Source organism: Panthera onca, chromosome F2, assembly GCF_046562875.1.
Source record: "Panthera onca isolate mPanOnc1 chromosome F2, mPanOnc1 haplotype 2, whole genome shotgun sequence".
Taxonomy (NCBI): Eukaryota; Metazoa; Chordata; class Mammalia; order Carnivora; family Felidae; genus Panthera; species Panthera onca.
Window position 1 is genome coordinate 14,358,192 of NC_138356.1, and position 27,988 is coordinate 14,386,179.

Genomic DNA, 27,988 nt, shown 5'->3' on the forward strand with positions numbered 1-27,988 from the left:
ATTTATTTATTTACTTACTTACTTACTTAAATTTAAATCCAAGTTAGTTAACATATAGTGTAATAATGATTTCAGGAATAGAATTTAGTGATTCATCACTGACATATAACACCCAGTGCTCATCCCAACAAGTGTCCTCCTTAATGCCCCTCGCCCATTTAGCCCACCCCCCCCACCCAACACCCTACCAGCAACCCTTAGTTTGTTCTAGTTTAAGAGTCTCTAATGGTTTGTCTCCCTCTCTGTTTTTATATTATTTTGTTTCCCTTCTCTTATGTTCATCTGTTTTGTATCTTAAATTCCACCTGTGAGTGAAATCATATGATATTTATCTTTCTCTAATTTATTTCACTTAGCATAGCACACTCTGGTTCCATTAATGTTGTTGCAAATGGCAAGATTTCATTCTTTTTGATCACTGAATAATATTCCGTGGTGTGTGTGTGTATATATATATATATATATATATATATATATATATATATATATGACATCTTCTTTATCCACTCATCAGTCAATGGACATTTGGGCTCTTTCCATACTTGGCTATTATCAATAGTGCTACTATAAAAATTGAGGTGCACGTGCCCCTTTGAATCAGCACTCCTGTATCCTTTGGATGAACACCTAATAGTGCAATTTCTGAGTCGCAGCGCAGTTCTATTTCTAATTTTTTGAAAAACCTCCATACTCTTCTCCAGAGTGGCTGCACCAGTTTGTATTCCCACCAGCAGTGCAAAAGGGTTTCTCTTTCTCCACATCTTTACCAACATCTGTTGTTGCCTGAGTTGTTAATTTTAGCCATTCTGACAGGTGTGAGGTAGTATTTCATTGTGGTTTTGATTTCTCTGATGATGAGTGATGTTGAGCATTTTCTTCATGTGTCTGTTAACCACCTGGATGTCTTCTTTGGAGAAGTGTCTATCCATGTCTTTTGTCCATTTCTTCACTGGATTATTTGGGTTTTTTTTGGTGTTGAGTTTGATAAGTTCTTTATAGATTTTGGCTACTAATCCTTTATCTGATATGTCATTTGTGAATATCTTCTCTCATTCCATCAGTTGCCTTTTAGTTTTGCCAATTGTTTCCTTAGCTAAACATATAAAGTTCAATACAGAATTTTTAAAAAGGTTTAAAATGAGATACCCCCAACCCCTAATTTTTTTAAAAAGCATAAGACTAGGGGCCCCTGGTTGTCTCAATCAGTGGAGCATGTGACTCTTGATCTTAGGGTTGTGAGTTCAAGCCCCACATTGGGTGTAGAGAATACTTAAAATCTTTATTAAGAAAAAATATAAGACTAGAATTAAAACTTCAAAAATAAGTTAAAGACTTGTCACCTATCACTATTTCCATACTTTATAGGAATCCCACCCTATTTCCATACTTTATAGGGAAGGTGGATTCTGGAAGAGATCTTTTGTTTTGCCAAGGGAGAAGGGTGATTATGGATTTAGAGAAACCCCAAAGGAGCCCTGAAATGAGACATAATGAGGGAAGAGAGAGAAAGACAGTAAGGGAAGGGAGATGAGTAGACGGGAAGGGAAGAGAGGAGAGGGAAGGGAGAGGACAACAAACAAAAGTGAAAGACTGTTGTTCTAAGGTACGTTGTGGTTTTGCTGGGTGAGCTGCAATTTTGCCTTTTTGCATTTCTAGGTGGAAGCTTTATTAGAAGTCTACATTATTCACTAATGTTTTATTGTCTGTATTGTGTGTCTGTGCCTGATGGGAAATTTATCTCAACACAGCAACTGGTTGAGGGCAGAGTCAGCTGAAGGAAGCCCAGTTACATGTCTGTATCTACATAAAGCATTCATGTAGCAAAGGGCTGAGTAAAGCTGAAGTAAAATGGTTTCTCATAACCTTCCCCAGAAATCCTCTTATGATTCTACACAGCAGAGAATATTTGGGTGGCTTCTATCAAAGACAAAAACTGGACAAGCATAGTGGTTTATTTTTATTTATTTTTTTAAGAGAAGGCATGAGAGAGAGAGAGACAGAGACAGAGAGAATCCCAAGCAGACTCCATGCTCAGCACAGAGCCTGAGACAGGGCTTGATCCCATGACCCTGGGATCATGACCTCAGCTGAAATTAAGAGTCAGATGCTCATCAGACTGAGCCATGCAAGCACCCTGAGGTTTATTTTATTCTATTATAATTTAAACAATACCAGATCTGAATATCAGAGTTCTCAATATTGGTTTTGCCTTAGACTTTCATGGAAAGGGGTGAACATGTGGCATTTTGGAGATTTACAGTAGGGGTTGATTTGCAAGCAGAAGTCTCAAGATACCTGAATAGGAAATGTTTTTCTCTATAGTTAGTAAGTTTCAAGGAGGCAAAGAGTTTCTAATCTTAGCTAATCAATAATGAGACAAAAGGTGGGAAACTGAAGGGTCTGTGTCTGGCCTTGTCAGCAGGTTTGGGCAAAAGAGAAAGGTCTGTGTTTGTTGGCTTTGTCAAACATAGTCTGTCTGAAAACAATATTAAGGATTAGAGTAATTAGTGTGGAATTTTGGTGAAAGTTCATTGAAATAGTCAACAAAGTCAGCATTTCTTGTTGGCGCTGTTCTTGGAGAAAGCGCTGAACCATCCGTTGTGCTCTGACAGTGGTCTAGAACTGAGAAGGGTTCTAGAGACAAGTATTTAATCAGGGGATACATACAGGAATAAGCAGAAAGAATATTATTAGAAATTATATGAAGGAATAAAACCAAGACTTGAGATCAGTCTAATGGATTCCAGAATATTAGTGTGGTAGAGTCCGTTGACAATGGGGTCAGCACTGCAGTGGCAATGGGGTGCATTTCTTCATTAGCAACTTGAACTATATTTATGATGTAGAAGTCAGAGAAATTTGGGGGAACACATATGCAGTAGTCACTTTCAAACAGCACATGTCTTGCCTATGGATGCGAAGATCAGACCAAGGGCCACTCAGTTGTGGAGCACTGTGTGTTGAGTCTTTTGAAATTCTTGGGCAAGAAGTTCAATGTTCTTTATCACATCATTTGTAGTGATGGCTATCTCCTGTAGTCGGACATGGAAGATGTGAGAGTTTTGACTCCCTACTTGAGTAGCCCATAGTGGAGACGCTCTAGCCAAAAACGTGGCTCAAATGTGGTCAGATGCAAGAGCCAAGTCCTTGAGATCTCCTACCAAGCTCTCAGCTTCCCTTTCAAGGGTGTCATCAGGTCCAACAGAGAAAGGAAGACTATATTAACATTTTGATGTCAGCCTTCACATTTTCAGGAAACACAGTTACTGGTAGACTGTTAAGATCAATGATAGTCATTGAAGAGGACAAGGAGGAATTTAAATACTTTAAGAAAGCGGTTAGACTACATATCCAGTAAGGACTGACAAGACTGGCTAGGTTATGAGCCTGTCCAGTATGCTAGGGTCTACTTCCATAAATGAAATAAGGTGTCTTTTGGAATAACCAAGGAAAATGGGGCAATTTTTTTTTTTTTTTTTTTTTTTTTTTGCCATAATGTCATCCTTTCTACCATATAGAAGCTGAGAAAAAGGTATAGCTTTAAGGAGAATATCATATCCCGACTGGGACTTTTCCATATGTAAAACTTTTTTGCCCCCCCCCCCCCAACCATGGCAGCACCCATGGTGGAGTTGTTTGATTTTAGGTTGCATTTTCTTTGGGAAACGATGAATAGTTACAAGTACTGTCATTAGAGTTGGCAGAGTAAAAGATGTACAATTGACTCTTGAACAACACAGGAGAATGGGGTGCCAACCCCCTGCACAGTTGACAATCCACATGTAATTTGACCCTCCCAAAAACTTAGTTACTAATAGCCTACTGTTGACCAGAAGTCTTACCAATAACATAAACAATTGATTAATACTTATTTTGTGTGTTATATGTATTATAGACAGCGTATTTATAATAAAGTAAGCTAGAGAAAAGGAAATGTTGTTAAGAAAATTGTAAGGTAGAGGAGCACCAGGGTGGCTCTGTGGGTTAAGCGTCTGATTCTTGATTTTGGCTCAGGTCATGATCTCACCGTTCATAGAACAAGCCACATGTCAGGATTTGTGCTGACACAGTGGAGCCTGCTTGGGATTTTCTCTCTCTCCCCTCTCTCTGCCCCTCCCCTGCTCATGCATGCAATGTCTCTCCCTCAAAACAAATACTTAAAAAAAGAAAATTGCAAGGTACAGAAAATACATTTATAGCTCTGTACTGTAAAAAAATCTGCATATAAGTGGGCCCATGTTGTTCAAAGGTCAACTGTGTAGACAGAAACTGGAACCTAGAAAATTCTTGTCTGTGAAGTTGTCAGAGAAATAAATATGAGTTTTCTAAAAGTAGTCCAGATTGGATTTGGTTATTTGTTTAACTAATATAAAACATGGGAAGAATGTCCTCACATTGTGTGGGGACAACAGCTAAGCTGTTGATGGTGGTTTTAGGGTGGGAAGAAGAAATTTAAGGAAAAATGAAGGAAAGGGTGAACAAAGGCAAAAATTTTAAGAAAGATGTTAAAGTTGAGTAATCAGTTTAGCAAAAGCCATCCCCAGGTTGTGGGGATCCTGAATGTAAGTTAAATGAGGAATAGGGAAGAAGGAATAGTAGGACGGGCAAAAAAGAAAAAGACATGGTTCAAGGAAGTTTTGATAGTAATGAGTAACAGAAAAATAGGAAGAGGATAACAGAAAGGATACAAAGGGGAAATACGGAGAGGATTGAATATAACACCTGTAGATGATGTTCTGGCATGTTGGTTGGAAGCTGACCACTTTATGGTGTAATATAATTGTTCTTGGGAAAGCAGTCTACTTCATGTCATTATAAGGAAGGAAAATTTCTTTTTTTTTCCTTCTCTTCTGCTAGTTCCCTGACTGGGACCTTATAAAATTAGACTGACAAAAGATAGATTTACAAGAGAAAAACAATTTATGGAGTGTACATTGTGTGGGAGAAAACTCAGTGGAAAAACCTGATGTCAAATGTCAAAGCGTTGTTTAGAACTTGGGCTTTATAGCATCTTAGCAAAGGAAGAATAATTTTTTGGAGAAGTGACAAGGGAAAGCAAAAGGACTTCAAGTTTCTAGGGGTGGAAAATTGTGGGAAGGCAAATGAAATAGATGGAGAATTAGTGGAAGATATGGGCTAATAAAATGTATTATGTAGATTCCTTGGGACTGATAAGAGTCTCTAGTTGTCTCCAATGATTAACTTTTGTCCTTACTACAAATTTATGTCCTGCTTTTAGGTAAAGAGGGGAAAGGTAGGGAGCTTTTCTTCTATCTGCTTCTTCTCACTTGCCTTCAGGTCCAAATAATCCTTGTGCAAAAGTGGCATATTCTGCCACCTACATCATCATCTGCTTCTGGGGCCTCTCAAAAGACCTTCATTTCAAGGTTTCCTGTTAAGGTGGATTTCTGTTTGAAGTACAGCTTTTTTTTTTTTTTTTTTTTAGTTGTGAAATGTGAACCCAAGGTTGTATTGTTTGTAATTCTGGAGCAGTTGTGGTTTTGAGGAGGATAGTGTGTTTTGGCTTAGGACCCCTAAAGTGTATCTACCCCTTTCATGTATACAAAAGGGAAGAGGTATGAGTAACTGGGGACTCCAAGAGTCAGCGAAGAGCATGGAGAGGATTTGAGGTTTTGAGATGCAGGCATGGAACCCAGTTAAGGGGGTCAGAGACATCTCTTTAGTCATGATGTATAAGGAAGAGGCTATGGCAGAAAAGTTAGGGAGTCAGTTCTGGTGACAGCTAACTATTCTTAGAAACCCTCAGAGTTGTCTTTTGGTCTTGCGGAGAGGGAAACTGATAACGGTGTTAATTTTTTTAGGAATAAAGCCTTTACTTCAGGGAGGATATCATGTGCTAGTACTTGAGAGCCACTCATTGTTTTATGTTTAGAGATGTTATGTCCCCTGTGGGCAAGAGCTTGGAGTAAATATTGGGCATTGACCACCATCATTAAGCAGAGAAGGTAATGAGGCTCGGACGCCCTCAGAGGAGGGACTGAACCTCCTCAAAAGAGGTTCGCCTGAGTCACGGATGGATGAGACTGAGCAGCAGGGAAGGAAGACGGAGTAGAGTGTGGGGCTGTGCCTGACCATTCCCCATCCCAGACCTTCACCTCACCCCAAGTGCAGGGTGTTCTGAGAAGAGGGGCGTGGTGCACGGCAAAGCTCCACTGTGGGTGACCTGCCACAACAGCTCTGTTGGACTGGAGAGGGAGCTCCTGATGACAGCCAAACTGCCACAGGGGTGGAGCCTATTTATTCAACGCGGTTAATGAGTCTCTGGAACAACTGCACTGGGGCCAGCTGTAGTTTGCATGTCTGTGGGTGTAGAAGTAAAGGAAGTGAAGTTTAAAATCAGCTAAAAAATTAAAGCCAATCACTTAAGATACTTAAAACATAGAAACGAATTGAAGTTTGAGGCAGAAATAAAGGTCAACAGGGTAGGACCTTATTGTAACACAGCTAACATTTAGGATGAGAGAGAGATAAAAAGTAGAGAGAGGAGGTCAAGTCTGAAAATCTGTAAGGAGGCTCCTATGGACAGCCCAGCTTCCCAGTAAACAGTATCCCATATAGCACAAGGCAGACCTTCATCCACCTGTGATTGTTCCCCTGAGGGCTGTCTCCCAGCCTTGCACCGAGAAATATGCCTCGGTAAGGTCTGCATCCTGTGAGTATTGACCGTCTGCTAGATGCTGCTTAGATACTACTAGACAAAGGTAAAGAAGACTGCATTTAGGGGCACCTGGGTGACTCAGTCGGTTAAGCGTCCGACTTCGGCTCAGGTCATGATCTCACGGTTTGTGAGTTCGAGCCCCACGTCAGGCTCTATGCTGACAGCTCAGAGCCTGGAGCTTGCTTCGGATTCTGTGTCTCCCTCTCTCTCTGCCCCTCCCCTGCTCATGCTCTGTCTCTCTCTGTCTCAAAAATGAATAAAACATTAAAAAAAAATTCTTAAAAAAAAAAGAAGAAGAAGACTGCATTTAAGAGCACTGTCAAGCAGGGAGACAGGCAGGTAGCTATAAATTCAGGGTCATAAGGATTGTTTTAGACATCCACACAGAGGATCCACAAGCAAGAACAAAGAATTCTCGAGAGGGTGAGAGGTTTCACAGATACGACAGGTGAGCAGGACCTTGCAGATTGAGCACACAGAGAAAGTGGGAAAGAGCACGGAGCAGAGGAAACAGCAAGAGTGAAGGTTCAAAGTACAGAACACGCACCTTTTACCTCCCTCCCTCCCTCCCCACCTCCCTTGCTATTGATACTGAGATGTCCTGTGTGGAGAGGGTGAGAGTTTCAAAGTGGTGAAAAGGATTCGAGCCTACAGTATAGGTGGGGTTCAGAGCAAGAATGGAAGAACAGGTTGGGACTGGTTGTAAGAGGCCTCGGGTGCCAATTAGCAGTTTCCCATACACCCAGCGCTGCTGTCTCAAAGTTCAGGTAATAAAATCTTGCAGAACGTAACTCTGGCAACAGCGGAAGGGGAACGTCAGGTCAGGAATAATGAGAAACTGGTGGTCAAATGTGGGCTATTACAGCCGGTCTGATGAGAGGTGATTAACCTTAGAAGTGGGTCAGGGCCAGACATTTCCAAGTAGGATTGGTAGAGTCTGGTGACCTGTGGAACTGGGTCTGTGAGGAGCATGGTGGTGTCGTGGAGGGTGTGGACTTTACAGCAAGGCCAGCCAAGTGCGGTCTGATGCTGGCATTTACCAGCTCTGTGATCCTGAGCCAGGGACAGACACTTTCAGAGTTCAGTTCTCTTCTGTAAAAATGGGCCATTTTTTTTTTCAGCAAAGATTGAATTGAATCTAATGTTTTGTCTGGCACAAAGTAAGTAATCCATACATTTGAGTGCCTATCAGTGGGTGTTCAAGGCCTCCCATATTTTGTGTCACGTGCATCTTTCATTTTTTATGTAATTTTTTAAATGTTTATTTATTTTTGAGAGAGAGAGAGAAACAGAGCACAAACGGGGGAGGAACACGGAGACAGAATCGGAAGCAGGCTCCAGGCTCTGAGCCGTCAGCCCAGACAGGCTCACTCTCCTGTTCCCATCCCCTCCCTCCAAAACAGGACTATTTACTGTTTCTCAGACATGGCCTATTCTTTGTCATCTCTAAGTCTTTGCTCATGCTATTTCTTTTCTTGGAATATCTTTCCTGTCTTCAGTTTTCATTGTTCTCTAGGGCAGTCAATTCTTAAAGCTTCAAATTGTACCTCATCTAAGAACACATCCTCAGTTACCCCACGTAGAAATGATCCTTCCTGCCAAAGCATTCTCTTGGAACCCTTCTAATAACGCTTACACTATACTGCACTTCACCTGTTTTGGAGATATATTTTCTCTCTTCTAGGTAGCATCTAGTTAAGTTTTCTGTTCACTATAATACTAAGTCCGTGTACAGTGTTACCAGAAGTAGATAGTTAATGGATGAATGTGGTCAACTCGGATAGAGAAGGGAGTGGTCAAGTGAATACTAGGTGTGGGGGCAGGAGGAGGATGGTGTGTGCTTGCCAACCAGAAAATTAGTGGAGACGTACGGCTGCCAATCCTAATTTTATTACCATCATTTCTAGTTCTTCCTTTGTAACTCCTACTTCCTCCACAGCCTCTGAGAGTGGCAAAATTCAACAAACATGTAAGGCCAGTAAGGAGGGTTTCAGACAACATCATGAGTGTGCTGAGTTTTGGGCTGGTTTGTATGTTTGACCTGTTCCGTGAGCTCTAGGCTTCATTCAGGTGAGTGGCAAAGAGAATATGTGCTCTATGACTTCAGTGTTCTTTCTGTAAGAAAAATACATAGTTTGACAAATAAAGTCATGATCCAGGCTAACAGCAGATTCGGTTTCAAAATTAAATTATCTGATTAAGTAGCACACTCTTTTTTCACTTAGAAGTTTTAACATCTTTAAGTCTGCATGGCTTAGTTTCATGAAATTGGCTTGCGGTCCCTTTAAGCACAGCCAAAGGCATTAGAGAAAGATGATGCTGAGCTAAGCAGCCAGGAAAACCAGCCTGCAATGAAAACTTACAAAGGAAAACTAGCCTTTGGGTACTGGACAACCAGATTTGGTAAGTTTTTCCTAAGCTTACCTGTAAGGAAAAGTAATTTTTGAAAATGAATGCCTAATATTTATATTTAAAAATGAGAAAGAAACAGCGATAGCTTATGTAAAAGATCTTTATTATTTTTGAACAATATTAACACAAATTATTGTGCAGCTCAGTAACATAATGAGCACATGTTAGAGTTAACCTTGTAAAAGGCACTTCTGGTGCAATTACAGTAAAGTAATATACAGTAACTTAGTAATATAGACAATTTGATAGTTATTTATCCTGCCACCTTATAAAATTGCCTGCTCATTTCGCCTTGTTCTTTTAATGTTCTTCAGTGAATTGCTGCATTTAAAAAAATATGTCACCGTACCATCATGAAATGCACTTCTACTGACATATTTTAATTCTGTTTACTGTTAATAACATCACCAGTGAATCACATTTAAACAACATTTTTAAATACTATCCTTTATTCACGTGCTAAAGTAATCATTCCTTCACAGAGTCATGAGTAAGTGTTTTAAGTATCCAAATGTAAATGAAGTGGAACTCGGATATAAACCTCCTTTACAGAAAAATAAAAGTTGGGTAAACCAGAGCTTTTTGTCGTTGTTATTGTTCATTGTTTTTCAATGATTTTATTCTGCTGTTATTTTTAATCATACAATTTTGTGAATTATATAATTTTGTAAGGAAGTCTTTATGATTTTTTTTTAGAAAACAGGCACAATCTAATTTTTTAATAAAAATTATAATGTAAAGTTAGCTTCCCAATGCTAAATCAAAATTTGTTCTCTAATGAACATTCACAGTTGCTCTCAATTTTTTCATAGACATATGTACAGAGAATTAAAATTATCAGCTCACTTGATTAGAATAATTTTCTTATAAAGAAATATACCCTTCATATATCCTTTCACAAAGATACTATTGCATGATTAAAGTTGAACAAATGTGTAACAAATTTGTACTGTGTTTTTTTTTCTTTTCAAACTTAAAACAAAATTTAAAAATTATGAAACACTGTGTCATAAATTGAAAGCTATATTGACATTGTATCTTTCTTAATAAATGAAATATTCTATGACATAAGCTATAATATAAACAGCACATTTTAACTACTGATTTTTTAAAGTAAATATGAATTATAGAATTTGTCTAGAATATTCTGATATATATTAAAAGTTAAATTATTTCATACATAATCTGAAAAGTTCCAGGTGTAACTGACAGTGATTTTTAAAATGTAAACATTTCCTTTCCTTTGTGTAGTTGTGTTATTGTTCAATTAAAAATAGAGTCCATGTATGACGACTAAGTATTATTCCATTTCTAAGTCTCTGTGTATTCTTGATAAGATAACTAAAAACAGAAGTCAAAATTACGTTCTTGATTTGTTTGAAAATGCAGAAATAGTATTAAGAAGCCATCAGCTATACCTAAAATATTTCCTAAATTATTTTTGATTATCAATTTTGTCAACATGAGTAATTTCAGAGACCTCTAGATGTTACATACAATAGTTTATGGTATCGAGACTCTTCAATCAAAATTTTCTATTGTGCAAATTATGCTGAAATAGAACCTCCCTGAGATAAACTGTCTTGCTGGCCCATAGAAATAACTCTGTAAAACTGTATTCAGATTTTAATCTGAATTATAATCTAATCTGACACCCACCCATGATGGATGTTGATAGATTTTTATCATCAGATGATTTGTACTAATACTTCTTTTTCATGGACTATTTGTAGTACACTTATTCCTAAACCAATGTAGTCAAATAACTTGGTTAAAAGGAAACTTTTCAGAAATATACAAAGGTGAACATGAATAGCTACTTTAAGAGATAACTTCAAGTACAAAAACCAGGAATCTCTTCTATGCTTTCAAGAAGTACTAACATTTAACTACCTGAAAGATAAAATGCATTTAAAAAGCAGTTTTCCAAATCCCCACGTTGCTTATGTCAGAAGAGTTTTACATTTTAGAAGATCAATCAGACAAGCATTAACTAGTTTAAAAAGATTATTTTTCTTTCATTCATGTAACCAGGTAGGATCTCACTCATGTATATTTAATATTCACATTAAATAACTTCTTCTCATTGATTGATCTGTGAAATGCTGCTGAGATAATTTTCAGACTTCATTATAAAATTTGTCCACTCCTGACAAATGTCCTCCATGGAGAATTCTGTACCACCGTATTCCAGAGGAAGAATGTCTGGGAAATGCTGAAGTAAGCTTTGTTTGTAATTGTTCCCATGCATATGAATCTGAAATAGCCAAAATGTTTGAGAAGATATGCCCCAGCCTCTCAGTTTACCAGATGCATTTCTAATGTAAAATCAATACCATAAAATAAGGCACTCTAATGACTTTCAAGATAGGAGAGCATGAATAGACACTATGCCCTTTATTTCTCTTCTTATGTAAGAATTTTACTTAAGTTTGTATTGTGTTGCTTATGAGTCTAATCATCTTACTGTTTTTTATACATGTTTGTATTCTGATAACTATGTAAGATTTATAAAAAAGATCTATCCTCTTTCAAAAATAGATTTTTAGGGGCACCTGGGTGGCTCAGTCGGTTAAGCATGTGACTCTTGATTTCGGCCCAGGTCATGATCTCACCATTCGTGAAATCCATGCTGTCAACAGAGAGCCTGCTTGGGATTCTCTCTCTTCCTCTCTCTTTGCCCCTCCATCCCCCACCCCTTGAGTAAATAAACTTTAAAAAATAGATTTTTTTTAAACTCTAAATAAAATTATTTTATACATTCTGTTCCCTAATGTACATGTGATTCAAAACATCTAACATCCTGAGACTCTTCTATAGATGATAAAAAAATGTGCTACTTGGTATTGGTTCATATGAAATAAAAGCATATATCTGCACACACAGCTATGTATGTGGGGAGTAATTTATGTGGTACAATTAATGGCTATTAAATTGGCTATTAAATAATTAAGAGACAATTATGGTGGAGAACCTTAAATTTTCAAATACTTTACACTATAAAAATTGATCATATAATGCCATGAAGTTAAAATAAAGACTTAGAACCTTTAGCACATGTTGCTAGAAACAAATAAGTACCCTTTTTCCATCTGCTAGGGTAAAATGTTCATCTGTGCATTAGAAGAATAAAACAAGTTCCTCAGGAAACTCAGAGCCCCAATTCTTGGCTTCTTCTGAAATGTTTAAAATATCATCAGCTCATTGAAAAGAAAATCTCCTATCTCCTCAGGAAGGGCCAAATAAGAACATTCATAGGGTATTGGCAAAAGGTTGAATGGGAGGAGAAGGGCTGGACTGGGTCCCCACTTCTCTAATTGTGGCAAGTCCATTTCATGTCAATTAACTTTCACCGAAATGCTTCACCTTCTTCTCAATTTTTTATTTTTCTTTCTTTTTTGCTCATATTCTCCTATTTGTTAGGTTGAGTGTATTGTTATTTTTGCTTTTATTTGTCCAGAATATACCCCAAAATAGAAATACTTATTTTTAGACATTTTAGAGTTAAACAGAAGGTGGTCAGCCATTATGAAGTTACGCTGAAGAGAGACAATAATCAACACCCCAAAACTGACTTTTCTAAAAATACTAGAATGAAAAGTGGCCATCTTCATAGGTGTGGTTCTTCTTGAAGACAGATAGAAATTCCTACTGAATAATCTCTACAAATTATCCTTTACAGATTAATGTAGAAGAGTGGTTGCCATTCTTGGGAACTCAGATTTTTATTTTTGATACTTGAAAAACTCCTAGTCACCTCAGATAAGCCTCCACAGGATAGGTCAAAAAAGAAGACAAAAACAAGAACAATCAAATCGTTTTGCTTTAACTAACATGACATTAAGTCACATACCTTGGGTACTGTGATTTTCAGTCATGCATGTCTAATTTAAATACATTTATTTTTTATTTGCACAGATAACACATTCATATGGCTAGAAATCAAAACAAGATCAAAGATACACAGTGAGATGCCCTGGTCCCTACTCACACCTCATCCGCCTCTGCTACCATTTAGGTAACCATTTAGGTTGCTTTCTTGTATATCCTTTTAATGCAGCTGTAACCAGAGATTCTGATTTGTCCCCTTTTTATACAGAAGGTAGCATACTATAAAAGCTATCCTTCGTTTGCTTATTTCACTTTACAATACATCCTGCAAATTATATCATATTCTATTGAGTTGTGTCTGTTTATATAACCAGTTCCCCGATGATGAACATTTGGTGGTTTCCAATCTTTTGTTGCAGTGAATCCTCTCGTACGTGTAATTTTGTTAATGTGTTGGTATATCTGTGGGACAAAATCCCAGAAGTGCAAGGACTGTGATTTTGGTAACTATGACCACACTGCCCTCTAGAGGGAATATGCCGTTTTGCACCGCCACTGGCAACGAACGAGAGGCCCAACTTCTCCAATCTCACTAACTTGGTTTTTCAAAATTAAAAAGGAATTTTAATTTATAAAAGCAGTTGGTTTGTTAGACAAATACTTACAACACTGGGTTAATTGTGAGGAGGGGAGGGGAGCTAATAATGCAATCCTTAAATAAAAAAAGGATTGGAATGTCTGCTACAGAAGAATAGTGGCTTGAATATGTCTTTTACTCACCCGTTCCTTAATTTTTTCAGTCAGGAATGGTTTAATCATGGAAAAGACAGCATGAAAAATTATTGGCTCATTTATCAAATGGATACCGCGAACTTTTAATGGAAAGGAATCCTTTTGAAAATAAAAAAATGTTAATAACAAAGCGTAAATTAACATATATTCCTATCGAGCAGTCCATTCTCTGAACACTTGCTATACCTAGTGCATGCAGGACCTAAAGTGGGATTTTATTTTCAGAATTATGTATTGTATCAATACAATAGCCTCCTTTCCAGTTCACAGTCGCTAGAGTAAGGAAAAGATTTCACCTTACAGCTTAGACAAAGTATGTTAAGACCCATCTACATCTTTTGTAAGTAAGACACAGAAAATATCTTCCCTAATCACGTATACATGTTCTTTCAAGGAACCAATCATTCATTTGGATATTTATAGTTAACCATCTTCTCATAATTTTTATTTTGAGAAAATAATTAAAACTTCATAGAAGTTGAAAGGATAAACACATACTTTTAAACCTTTAACCCAGGTTAAGTCTTTCACATCAAAGTAACAGGTTTATTTGGAAAGTTAAGGATAAATAAAAAACACTTCATCAATAGTTTTCCTACCCAAAATGTGTTGTTAATGTACTGATTTGTCTCCCCAAGTTTCTGTCATAAAAAATTTTTTTTTTCCTATGCATAGCTTTTAGAGATGTGTTATCAATTTGGAGCTTTTCCTTCCAGATTCTTCCTGTGAATAATTTTATTTTAAACATAATTGCCAATATGGTCTCTAAATAATTTGCACCCTGTTTTGTTTTATTGGCACAATACGATTTTTTTTTACACATCATGAGTTTTAATATCATTGCAATAATCTATTAAATGGATGTACCATAATTTAAGTAACCATTTTCCTGTTACTGCACTAATAAGCTGTTTCTAATTTTCATCTATAAAAATTGATGCCAAAGCAACTGTCTTCATTTACATAAGGCAATAAGCACAACTCTTACATTCAGATGACCTGACCTGGAATTCTTGCTTCTCTACTGACAAAATGTGTGTCCTTGGGCATTGTGACCTCTCCGATACAGTTAATTAATCTGCAAAATGGGAAAATAATAGCCGTAGGCTCGTTTGGCCATTAAATGGTAATGCACTTGAGACACTTAACAAAGTACCTGGCACATAGTATATACAAAGTCTTTACCGTATTTAAGATTATTCCTTGGCTAGGTCCCCGAAAGTAGTATTAGATGATGGCCATCTTAAAAATCTTTTAATTTCTGAAAGAACTGCATCAATTTATACCTTCCAAGAATGTTACATCCCATTGTACCATTGTTATAAATATTGTTTTGAGTCAATCTTTTAATTTAGGAAGAAAAATTTAATAACAAAAAGAGAAAATTACCACATTGTTGTTTAAATGTATAAATTCTGTGGTTACTAATTTTGAACGTATTTTTGGTTTCTTGCAACGTTCTTTGTTTCATGAATTAATCACCCTTTCCTTCCTCTTAGCGTCATTGAATTATGTGTATCATTTAAAAATTTTTATCTAATTTTCTGATAAATGCACCATCCCTTACAAATTTATCCCAAAGAGTTAAAATATACACTTACTGTAAGAACAGCAGCAATCTTCTTGGCTACCGATGGGGTAATTTGAAAAGCGTGAGAAAACTGCCAGCCTTCTAGATCAAAGACAGCTTTGATACCATTCCGTTGGGTTTCTACCTCCTCTACAATAAGCTCGGATGTGATTAGACTTACACGGAAAACATCATAAGCTGTGAAAACTTTTGGGTCCCAATGTGCTAAAAAAGAAAATTTTTAAATAGTATATCTCAGCATAGTGTAAAAACTCAGGAAGATTTACAAAGGGAAACCAATTCTTTCAAGACTTAAAAGATCAGTAGAACTAAAAACATGTACAATGATCATGGATTGAATAATAGATCAAATAGATCTAAAAACATGTTCCTGCTTCTCCCTCCACCCTCAGATCCCTAGCAAAGAACAGATTTTAAAAGCATGGGGGAAAAGAGAATGCATGCAGGCTAGATTTGACTGCCAGATGAAACTACGCCCACCACATGCAGGAGACGGCTGTGGCTGAAGATGAGAATGCCCCCAGGTATGCTCCAAGCTCAGAGGTATTGGAAATGAGAAAAGCTTTAGGGTGATAAAGCCTTATAAGGAGTAACTAGGGCCCTGTAGTAACCAAAGAGGTTGCTAAGGGAAATGTGTGAACAGCAGATTGGCAGGCTGATGTCTCAGACACTCTTCAGTAGCAACAGCACATAGCCGTCACGTCTGAACAGGCCAGAACAGTAAGTGTGGGCTTTGGAAAAGAGACAGGGAAGCACTCCAGTAGCTGCCCACACCCCGGGGAAACAACTAGAAGACTAACTGACATTCTAGTCTTCTCCCCTCCCCTACCATCCCTGGGCAGGCCAGGGCAAGGAGAAATGGCAGTAACAGACAGGTAAACAGGTGATCTTAAAAGAAGATACGCAGTCATTCAGTATTATAAGAATTTTTAAAAATTGGGGCGCCTGGGTGGCTCAGTCAGTTAAGCGGCTAACTTCGGCTCAGGTCATGATCTCACGGTCCATGGGTTCGAGCCCCACGTCGGGCTCTGTGCTGACAGCTCAGAGCCTGGAGCCTGTTTCAGATTCTGTGTCTCCCTCTCTCTGACCCTCCCCCGTTCAGGCTCTGTCTCTCTCTGTCTCAAAAATAAATAAATGTTAAAAAAAAAAAAATTAAAAAAAATATACACATTCAAGGAAGAAGGAAGTTACACTCAATAAATAAAGGCACTAAAATGCAAGAAAACAGTTAATAAAGCAAGAGACATTAAAAAGAAGCAAAATAGTTTGTGAGGGGAAAAAAAGAATAATGCAGGCTATTATAAGAACATGTTGTTACTTAAGTTTATTTATTTATTTTGAGAGAGAGAGAGAGCACAAGCAAGGAAGATGCAGAGAGAGAAGGAGAGAGAGAGAATCCCAAGCAGGCTCTGCACTGTCAGTGCAGAGCCAGATGTGTGGCTCAAACCCAGAAACCGTGAGGTTGTGACTTGAGCCAACACCAAGAGTCAGATGCTTAACCGATTGGGCCACCCAGGCGCCCCAGGACAGAATATTATCTGAAAGAATCAGCTGAGATCTTGGAAATAAAAAGATGGCAATTCAAGCAAATCTCAGCTGAAGGGACAAATGGCAGAAAAGACAAAGCCAACGAGTGGATAATGGTTTGGGATACCAAGCTGAGAAATTCTCTGAAAAGAGCCAAGAATTGATATGTATGTATCAAAAGACTCATGCAGCTGGCAACAGGCAGCTAGCAGAAGTTTCAACATCCAACTAATTAGAGTTCTGGAAGGTAATAATGCAGAGAATGGGGAATAGAGGAAAGGGGAGTAACAGTAGAGAAAAATGTTCCAACGCTGAAAAAAATGCAAGTCTTCATATTGAAGGTTCCATGGAGTGTCTAACAAAACAAATTAAAAAGAGGGGGGGAAGATTCATGAGTAAGTAATGGCAAAGTTTCAAAGCACCAGTTTCTGGCTTGGACAGCTGGGTAGAATGGTGGTACCATTTACTGAGATAGAAAACAGTGGAAGAGAAATGTTTGGGGAGGAAAAGATCATACGTACTTTTGGACATGTAAAAATGGTGACTGAGAGACATCTAATTGCATACAGATGGAACAAGGAGCTGGTTGTATGGGTCCCTGGGGACAGGAGATATGGGGGTGAGACAGCACAATAGGGATTGTCTTAGGTCTATGCAGAAAGTAGCATCAGAACACGAGGTTGAGGCCAATACCCTAAGGAATTTCAGAATTTAAAGGGTCTTTTGGATGGCTGACCCTTAACAGATTTAAATATTGATGGGGAGTGTCTACTAGCAAAGAAAAATTCAAAGATATATGGAGAAGAGACCATCAGAAGTATTCCCAGGTAGGCACAATAGGATTGCCCCTTGCCTTTTTAGAGCCTTAGCTGCCTGGTAAAAATTTGAATAATCAATTCATGGATAACCCAGCTCAAATATAATATACTACTTCAGACATTGGCAGAAAGCTACCATGGTGAAAACTAGGAGCAGAATGATTGAAAGTCTGCAGTTAAGAAAATAGTAGCTGACCTAAATTTCTGAGCTCACCAACATAGTTGTCTAGACCTGTGCTGTCCAATATGGTAGCCATCAGCCATGTGTGGCTATTTAAACCTAAATTAATTACAATTGGGTAAAATTAAAAACTCAGTTTCTTAGTTCCAAAAGCCACATTCAAGTGCTCAATAGTCACATGTGGCTAGTGGCTATTGCAGAACAATTTCATCATTATAGAAAATTCCACTGGATAGCACTGGTCTAGGCTCGAAGCTTCTTTGAGGCAAAAGAAAAACATGCCTTAGATTTCTAATTCCTTTTTCAGCCTCTATCTAACATTTATCGAGTGCTTCTTATATGTCAGGTAACGTTCTAATTATATTTCGTATATATTATGAGATTTAACCCTCACAGCAACCCTGTGAGATGGGTTTTTACTATGCCCGTTTGACAGATGAGAAAATGGGATTACAGGTACGACTTCCCAGGTAGCTAGAAAGTAGCAGAGCTGGAGTTCCAACCTGGTCAATGTGCTGTAGAACTTGTATTCCTAAGAACTACGCCACGGTCAAAGTTAATGGTCACTGCTAATTGTATTTTTGCTGCTGCGGTATAGTAGTGGGTCCCAAAAGCATAAAATGATATGCTCTGGCTTGTGGGCTAATAATGGCAAAAACTGAGTTTCACCTTGTATTGCCCTGACAGGATGGTGAAAATGCTCTGTACATTTTGTCACTGCGTTTATTGCAGACATGATACCTAGGCAAAGGGGGTGATGCTAATGTCCCAAAACCTCTACCACAGATTTCCTTTAGTTCCTCCCATTAATTCAATTAAGTTGAGGAAATTCATAAATCTTTATTCTGTCCTTTCATTTTACTCCTAAACCTCTCCTGATTCTCCTTTTCACCCTAGAATAACGTCTTATTCTACATAACACACAGGAAATTTGCTACATGCCTTGCTTCCCTGACCATCACTGACCTACATGTTTTCTTGACTTTAAAATCTCTTTTAGTTAAACAGTATACTTAACTATTAATGTACTACAAGAAACCTCCCTAAGCAATAGAAGACTATTGATTCACTGTTAAGGTATATATGTATGTATGTATTTATAAAGGCTTTATTTTTAATTTTTTTAAGTTTATTTATTTTGAGAGCAAGAGAAAGAGAGGGGGTGTGTGTTTGAGCAGGGGAGGGGCAGAGGGAGAGAGAGAGGGAGAGAAAGAATCCCAAGCAGGTTCTAAGCCGTCAGTGCAAAATCAGGACTCAACTGACTGAGCCACCCAGGCGCCCCTAAAGATTTTATTTTTAAGTAATCTCTGTACCCAGTGTGGGGCTCAAACTTAAAACCCCGAGACCAAGAGTCACTGGCTCCACTGACTGAGCCAGCCAGGTGCCCCCAGTGTTAAGGTACTTATGATCAAAGTAGTACATTTGCTTTTTACTTTCAAGGTGTCATTTGTACTTCTTAACTTGCCCCCAGGTACTTTATGAACAAACCCAAAAAACAAAAAAAATACAAAAACCAAAAACCAAAAACCAAACTCCAGCCAGGCAGTACAGTCAGGACACTTGCAGAAAGAATCCCCTGCAGGTTTCAGTTTTATATTCCTGGGACCTCCAACTAGCATTGCAGATAAATTATAAGACTCCCTGTTAAAACTGGAATTCAGATGATCAGGATGTAATTTTTAACGTAAGTGTGCCCCATGCATACTAAAAACTTATCTGTTGTGTTTATCTGAAATTCAAATGCGAACTGGACACACCATATTTTCATGAAATGTATGTTTACTTGCTATACAAAACAAGGATACTATCTTAACTCTGGCAACGCTACCCCTAAATAACTTGGGGAACTTCCTTCATCTTCCTAGAACACTGGCGGGGCAACAAGAAGACAGGACAGACGTTGTGATGTCTGCTTTATAGACAACAGCTTCACGATTGACCCAGGTGTACTCAATACGTAAGCTGGAGCGAAAACCGGAATCCTTCTACCCCACCTTCTGATACCCTAAAGAATTGAGTGCAGTGTCTTCTTGCAAGATCATAAACAGTTGAGTTACAGGTAACAGTTGAGTTACCTATAATCAGGCAGAAAAAGCAAATCTGTAGATATTTTAAAGTTCCCTAGAATATTTTCAGATGCAAAAGTTTTTGTAAGATTATAATTAATGAGATCCTCCTCATGAAATATTCGTTATCTTTGTCCTTCCCACTGGGCCAAGGGAGGATGCCGGGGGCCATGTGAGTCCTCTGTTACGCACCATTTTTAGCCACACAAAGGTCAAAGGAAGGGGCAGTCACCAACCTACAGAAAATACCAGGAAGGCCTGATGTGAAAAGGGGGAAGATGTGACAAGAGGGCCATGTGGAAGACACTGTCTTCCCACTACCCGGGAATGCTCCTTTCTCATCCCAGAGAGTGGGCCCCTGCCTCCTCAGCCCTGGGGGTTAACCCACTAGCCATTCGCTCACTCCAGAAGTATTTAAGTATTAGGCCCTGGTTTCAGTGTTTGGGACGCACTGAACAGACAAAACCCATACTCTCATGTGGCATTATTACGGTTCAGAATTCTTATTTGGATTTCCTACCGAGTACTTTTTAAAGCCTTTACCCTGATGTTTTCACCTTTTTTCCTTATTTCTCTACTCCGTTTTCTCTCTCTCGTATTTTATACAGTTGACTGTGTGGAAGAATGGAAGTAAGATTTTCATGGGTTTTTAATTTTCTCACAATTGCCAGTTTTATTATATTTGAGGGACATTAAAATCTTCATTAAACCTAAGTGAAAACCTAAAAAGCTGAATTCTTAAATATGGACTCATTAAAGCTTTCAATAGGGCAGTCAAGAAAAAAAAAAAAGAAAAAGAAAAAAAGTACTACGTGTGACTTACCGATTCTGTAAATAAGAACTTTGCTGCCAGTGGGATCTCTGGCTCTCAGAACTCCAAGGTAACCGGCCTTCAGAAGGCCAAGGATACTTCTAGGGCGTAGATCGGCACTTATTTCTGGACATTCTGCCCTCCACTTATAATAGTTTTTCAGTAACTGAAAAATAAAATAAAAATTGTCTACAGATAACATACCTGGTAAGCACTTCGTAAAAATGGTAGCAAAGCCTTGGCATTATGTGTGGCCCCTTCCATCCATTATGTCAGGATTGTAATCTGGCATATTTTTTTTTTTTTAGCTGTAAAAATTAAAGTTCTCTTCATCAAGGATCTCAGGTGATAAGACTTCACCACAAATTCAGAGTTGAGTAATTGTCATTTGTCTCCTATGGCCGGTAGTCTCCAAAACCAGCTGCAAATACCCACCCCTCCTGGTACACAGGCGCCATTCGTCCCATCAAAGGTGGGATCCATTTGATTCCTCCTCCCCCTCCTCCCTGAATCTGGGCTGGTCTTACATCTTGCTTTGGCAGAAGTGACACTGTGCTCGTTTAGGAAGTCTGGGACTTTCTGTGTTTGCTTTTTGGGATCAAGATATCACATAAGAATAAGATCACTAAGGGGAGCCTGGGTGGCTCAGTCCATTAAAGATCTGACTTCAGCTCAGGTCACAATCTCACGGCTTGGCTAATGAGTTTGAGCCCTGAGTTGGGCTCTGTGCTGACGGCTCAGAGCCTGGAGCCTGCTTCGGATTCTATGTCTCCCTCTCTCTCTGCCCCTCCCATGCTCATACTCTGTCTCTGTCCCTCTCAAAAATAAATAAACATTAAAAATTAAAAAAAAAAAACAAGACTAAGATTGCCAAATGGTAAGTCTAGGTGGAGAGAGACACTGGACAACCAGAGCCATTCTCAGTCTGATCTCAGCCAAGTTCCCATCTGACGCAATGTGGAGCGGAGATGAGCCCCACGCAGCCCTGCCAAATTAGAGAATCACAGACAAATAAATAGCTGTGGTTTGAGCCACTAAATTTGGGGGTGATTTGTTACTCAGCGATAGATAGCTGAAACATCCACGTTTAGTCCTTTCTGAAACAAGGAAGAAGAGAAACCAAACAAATTTGCTCCACAAATATTTTGGGAGCATCTACAATGTTCCACACACTGTGTAGGGGCTTGAGTTACACAATGAACAGAGTAAAACGCTTGTATTCCCTGGAGCTGACCTGTCAGTAACCGCTGCATCATACAAGCCATGTTTTGTAGTGAAAAGTTAAATTCCCAGGCTGCTGCTTCAGAAAAATCCTAACTCTACCATTCGTTATCTGTGTGATCTTGGGTAAATATTTAACTCCTTTGAGTCTTGTTTTGTCTATATCTGCCCGGTAGGGTTAAATCATACACGGGCATAATGAGTGGTAGTTACCACTGCTGTTGTGATAATTGGGAGTTATTTGGATTTATAGTGCTCATCCAAGTATCTTAGTGCAGGTTTATATTAAAGGTAACTAGGATTTTTTGGTTTCATTTTCTTTTCCTTCAAAAACAAGGGCTAAATCAAAGATACAAAGGAACATCTCTATACCACTACTATTCTTTCTACAAATAGAAAAACAACAAAAATCAATGTTTAAAAATTTTTTAATGTTTATTTATTTTTGAGAGAGAGACACAGCACGAGCAGGGAAGGGGCAGACAGAGAGGGAGACCCAGAATCCAAAACAGGCTCCAGGCTCTGAGCTGTCAGCAGAGTCAGACGCAGGGCTCGAACTCACAAGCCGAGCCGTGAGATTATGACCTGAGCCAAAGTCGGATCTTTAATGGACTGAGCTGCCCAGGTGCCCCCAAAATCAACGTTTTAATTGAGATTTGCGTTCAGGGTGGAACAGTATGCCTGGATGGCCCGTCGTGGCAAAGTGTGAAGGAATCCTGTTTTAAAAGAACCATCAGTAATGGTTACTCTGCATTGACAAGTAAAACAGATATTGCCAGTGTCTTGTGGAGAATCCTAAAATCATTTTATGCATGTAAAATTTGTGGTTTTAAAATTTTCCTCTTCACGATTTTCCGTGTCCTCAATTTTTGTAAAATGCCAGCATGTTTGTTTTGAGTTTGAAGAGGTCTGCTAGCAACGGGGAACTGAGGTTCAGATGAAAGGAAGGGACGGATCCCATTGTCATTGGAATAAACATGACAGGTGTGATCACAAAGTCGTTATGCTCTGGATGAGAAACTACAAATACAAATACAAAAACCAAGCAGAAGGGGGAATTCCAACCCTTGGGCAATGTAAGTGACTGGAAAAGGCTGAAGAACGAGAAAAGCTGGTTGGACTGTATACAGGAGAAGCGACACCTACACCGTGATGCACAGAAGGGAGGGAGAAGTTATGTGTGCCAGCTGCCCCTCTCTCCTTTCTCTCTCGCACGGATATCGTCTTTCCAACTTTCTCTATTTCTGTTTTTCTCCCTCATTTCTTCATTTGATAAACTTTTCCGAATTGTTTTAAAAAAAGAGAGTTGCTACAAGTTAAATGAAACTGAGAGGTAAGAACGAAAAAAAGTCCATAAATCTGCCAACAACGAAATAATTGGTGACCTAAATAGCAACTACCAAAAGCAGAAAGAACAAAAGGTACATTGTAGATTCTGATATATTCATTCTACTCTATGAGTTTCTCTTCCTCCTCCTGTCTGAGAGGGCATCAGAACAAAGGTTTTAAGCATGTTGCAATGCTCATTACTTCGATGGTCCCTCAGATATACAAATAGTCCTTTTAATACTGATTCAAGGAAAACGCTAGACACAGCATATCAGCACCTATATAAAAAGAATGATCTGAATTTACCATGGAGCCATAGAAGTTGTAGGCTCATTAAAAGGGATCTGTTAGGTAATGGAGGCAGGGTCTTCGGCTGATTGATCTCTGCAGAGTGGTGGGCACCAGGGAGTTAGGTACATGTGTTGAATGAAAGAATAAATGAATGCATGGGTAAGCCAGCTGAATTCACAAACCTGAGAAACTGGCTTTTGTAAAGATGTGCAAATCACTCTTATGCTTGGACATTTAGCTTTTGCAAATTGAAATATCTAAACTCGGATCTTTGATGATTACTTTTCCATTGATAAATCAATTCAAAACCCCGGCTGACATATAAATAAGTTATATAAATGACGTAAACTGCTACTGAGCAATTCTCAAACAAATCATCAAAAGTCCACAACAACAGAAAACTGGAAGCAGGTCGATATTCATTATTGGAAGGCAACTCTTTTGTACCACAATTAGGAATAATTAAATAAATAAAAGCTATGGTTTATTTTAACTATGCGTTGTAATCGAGTATGTTTCTTCTTACATTTTTCACGTACTTTCAAACAAAATAAGGACTATGTTTGTGCAGCTTTTATAGGGTTCAATGGCATCATTTCAATTCCTTCTCACAACCATCCTGAGAGGTAACTACTGTTACCCAATTTTTTGGAGAAGAAAACACCAAAGAAGCTACATTTACAAAAGAAGCTACATTGAAAGGGAAATTAGCAGGGAGAGTCAATGGATTTTGAAAGCTGCAAAGACTTTGGGAAAACCATAAAAATATTTAAAAGATAAAAAAAACTTGCCACACGGAGCAAAAATATAAGGAACTGAACTAGTCACTTGTAAAAGACAGGAATTCACAAGAATATGTGGGACAGGCAAAGGTTAACAGTTGGCTGTTTTAAGTTCATTGTTTTAAACAGAAGGGTCAAGTGTAGTGTGCTTGAGAGCATAGGCTCTGCAAACATCAAGCCACGTTCAGATCCCTGCTCTACCACTTAATAAATGACTTCGGACTAGTTACTCTCTGCATCTCAGTTTCTTCCAAAATAAGTGAATAATGACATAATCCGCACAAACACTATTTACCAAAATACCTGGTACTCTATAAGCTATTAGAATCATAAAAACCTCATTAATTCATTATAACTTGAAACATAAAAACTAGAATAATGAGAAGTTTCAGTGTAACTGAGGGGCTTATCAAGCTTTCTTCATATGCTAAAACTTTGGGGTTTTTATATTATAAATAAGGGACTTTGAGTTGAATTAGCTGCTTTTATGGTGGAAAATGAAAAAAAAAATAGTTTCACACTCTAAGCCTTTCCCTTTCCTTTCCAGTTGGCAGAAAAGTGAGGCAAAACGTTCACAGACACTTGATCCCTATCCAATGGATTTAGACAGTCTTGCTGGCCAATTCCTCAAGGATATGGTGCAATGAAAACAATTCAGGAAAATAAAGAATACAGGAAATAATATATATAGCAGAGGCTGGGGGTAAATTTTATTTCTTCTTTTGTTTAGACATTACTTTTATTTATTTATTTATTTATTTATTATTTTTTAAGGTTTATTCATTTTTTGAGAGACAGAGACTGAGCGTGAGCGGGGGAGGGGCAGAGAGAGAGGGAGACACAGAATCCAAAGCAGGCTCCAGGCTCTGAGCTGTCAGCACACAGCCCGACGCGGGGCTGGAACTCACAAACTGTGAGATCATGACCTGAGCCAAAGTCAGACGCTTAACGGACTGAGCCACCCAGGCGCCCCTAGACATTACTTTTAAAAAGCAGCTAAAATGAAATCGGTAAATCATTCACTTTTTTATTACTAGTTACCTCTACACATTTATATGTTTAATGCCTCATTTGAACTGTACTCTTCATAGGACCTAAGGTTGTGTTTGTATTTAGTAGTTGCTGAATTTAGTTTATTGCTCATGATGTTGGAATACCTGGGTAGACATCTGACAAAACAAAATTAAAGTCAGGTTCTTATTTCATTCCTAACATCAAAATAAATCTCAGTAGATTAGCAACTCCAACATTAAAAAGAGAAGTCATAAATTACTATAGAAAATTTTGGAGAGGAGAAGAGCTTATAAGACCCAGAAGCAATCAAAGAACAATCTAACTGATATATTTGATTACATAGAAATGTTTAAACTCTGCCGAGAAAAAAAAATAGTACAAGCTATGTCAAAAGACAACAAACTAGGAGAAAGGCTTATTTTCTTTAAACATAAAGATATTTTATGAGTAAAAAATTATATGTATATTTTATGTGAACAAAATGGAAGAGAATTAACAAATGGTAAAAACAGGCAGTTAACTGGAAAATAATTTAAAAATTTTAAGTATACGAAACATGATTAACCTCACTTATAACTTTAAAAATGCATATTACAATGAGAACCAATTTTTCACCAAGCAGGTTGACACATATCATAATGTTTGATAGTACAGGGTGGGTGATAATAGGAAGAAAAAGTCACCATTCTGTAGCATAAAAGTGATAAAGTTAGTGCAAACACTTTGAAGGACAGATGTTGCATTCATCAACATTGAAAATGCACCTCTTCAGCAACTGTACGGGCTGAACTTACCTTATAAGGATATATTCCTGTTTTTGCACAAAGACAAATGTGTAAAGACATACTACAAAATCCACTTGGTGATGGAAGAAACCCCGTTTCTCTTATTTACTGCATTTTGTACACTGCCAGGCTAATTGCAGTTCAAAAAATAATCGTTGAAGGAATGAACAGCATGCATGATGGCATTGCTGCTGGCTGATGACAACTCCTATGTCCAGTAACAGGGGACTGTTAATAAATGTTAATATAATTAATTCATACAATGGGATTGCACACAGCTCCCCAAAAGAATACAATGTATGCACACATGCTGAAATAGGCTGATCTCTATGAGAAATTATATAAACAAATAAAATAAAATAAAGACCAAACGTAAACCACATACCTATGCCGCGTGAGCTCAGACTATACCCAGAAAGAGAAACATGTTAACAGTAACTGCTTCTGGGTAACCAACCAACGAAATGAAGGTTTTGGATGGGGAAGTTTTTTTCCTTTAGAAAGTTACTTTTAGAAACTTACTTTGCACTCCTTTCTACTTACGGATTTTTTAAATCCCCCATGCTCTTTACTTTTTCGGTTAAAAATTAGTTAACAACAACAACAACAAAAAACTCATACCGAGACATGTTTACGATTCTGTACTATACTACGTCCCCTGCGGCCCACCTCGCAACACGACATTGAGCAAGCCAGTTGGCAAAAGGGCGAGATCAGGTTCAATTGCTGGGTGCTTACTCTTAGGTCAGGCTCTGTGCCAGACCCGCGTTGTTCTGTTAAATTGGCTAACGTTCAATTCTCGAAATCAGTCAGTGGGCTAGGCTTTCTCACCATTATTTAACAGAAAAGGATGCTGAGCCCAAAGTGACAGAACTCAAGGTTACATCTCTCTTTTCGATTCCTGTCTTCGCACCACCCCTTCTCTCAACCATCTGTAGCAAACCTGGAAACACAGAAGAGCCAGCTGGTCCCATACCTTTCCACTCAAAATATACCGGACTGCTTTACCGTCCTGACAAAGTATTATCAGGAATGGCACTCTTTCGCTAGAATTTGGCCTCAGACCTTCAGTTTTACTGGCAACTCCATACTCCCGGCCACACGTGCAGTGATCTGCTAAGATGTGATAAATCCAGGCTTCCTCCTTCTCAGCTGTTACTTTGGTTTCTATCACCGGCTTCGCGCCAGGGAGAGGAAAGGCATTCGCCCCGAACTTCATGGGCTCGGGAGACTCGTGTAGAGCAGAGCTCCAGTGGTTGGAGGTCAAACGGGCCATCACCCCGGAGCGCTCCAGCTTTTTCTAGGTTTTCCGTTTCCAAGACCCTGAGAAACTGGCAGGACCCGCGCGGGATTTCTCAGAGCACCTGCAGCCACCGCGCCCGCCGCCCGGTGCGCGTCAGGGGCGCCTTCCCGCCACGGTTCTGCAGGCGACTCGAGCTTTCGCGGGGGTCTGGGCCGAGCCGCGGCGGGCCCCCAGCCCTGCCCGCGGAGGGGAACGCAGCCGGGAGGCACGCTTACCCGCCAGGCCAGGTCGAGGTCGAAGTCCCGGGCGCGCAGGAACCGCAGCAGGAAGGAATCGGTGAGGGGCAGCGGCGTCGGCGGAGCGCCGGCCGCCCGGGCCTGGCGCCGCAGCTCGGCCAGGGCGGGTTGCAACAGCGGGGACTGGTCCGGCAGCGCGCTGAGCTGCAGCCCCCGCTCCGGCCCCGGCCGCGTCTCTGCCATGCCCGCCCCGCCGTTTCGGCCGCCCGGGGCCGGGTGGCCGGGAAAAGCGCGGGCGCCGCGCCACTCCTCCGGCCCCTCCCCCGGTGGCGGCGGGCCGCGCACACCCACCCGCCCGCCCCGCGGGGCCGCGACCGGC

At 39.2% G+C, this 27,988-nt stretch overlaps 1 protein-coding gene across 3 annotated transcripts; it reads right to left on the bottom strand.

The window, feature by feature from the left end:
• Window positions 1-9,173: 9,173 nt before the first annotated feature.
• TTPA (alpha tocopherol transfer protein) lies at window positions 9,174-27,975 on the bottom strand. Of its 3 annotated transcripts, none has more exons than XM_060610617.3 (5): window positions 27,649-27,970; window positions 20,721-20,874; window positions 15,316-15,509; window positions 13,703-13,813; window positions 9,174-11,348 (listed from the first exon to the last, which is right to left on the bottom strand). In XM_060610617.3, the coding sequence occupies exons 1-5, from the start codon at window positions 27,850-27,852 to the stop codon at window positions 11,175-11,177; spliced, it is 837 nt and encodes a 278-aa protein (XP_060466600.1). In that variant the 5' UTR covers window positions 27,853-27,970; the 3' UTR covers window positions 9,174-11,174. The 3 variants fall into 3 exon arrangements, with proteins under 3 accessions (XP_060466600.1, XP_060466601.1, XP_060466606.1); XM_060610618.3 differs by lacking the exon at window positions 27,649-27,970 and adding an exon at window positions 26,752-27,626; XM_060610623.3 differs by lacking the exons at window positions 13,703-13,813; window positions 15,316-15,509 and having other exon boundaries at window positions 27,649-27,975.
• Between the last annotated feature and the right edge of the window lie 13 nt (window positions 27,976-27,988).

What these genes read in the sequence shown, in the direction of transcription:
- TTPA (XM_060610617.3), bottom strand. Translation starts at nt 27,852, where the DNA reads ATGGCAGAGACGCGGCCGGGGCCGGAGCGGGGGCTGCAGCTCAGCGCG. An exon ending in AGTTCTTATTTACAGAATCG is followed by an intron (nt 15,510 to 20,720) that starts GTAAGTCACACG and finishes TTTCTTTTTTAG; the next exon opens with CACATTGGGACCCAAAAGTT. An exon ending in CTGAAAAAATTAAGGAACGG is followed by an intron (nt 11,349 to 13,702) that starts GTGAGTAAAAGA and finishes TGGCTATTTCAG; the next exon opens with ATTCATATGCATGGGAACAA.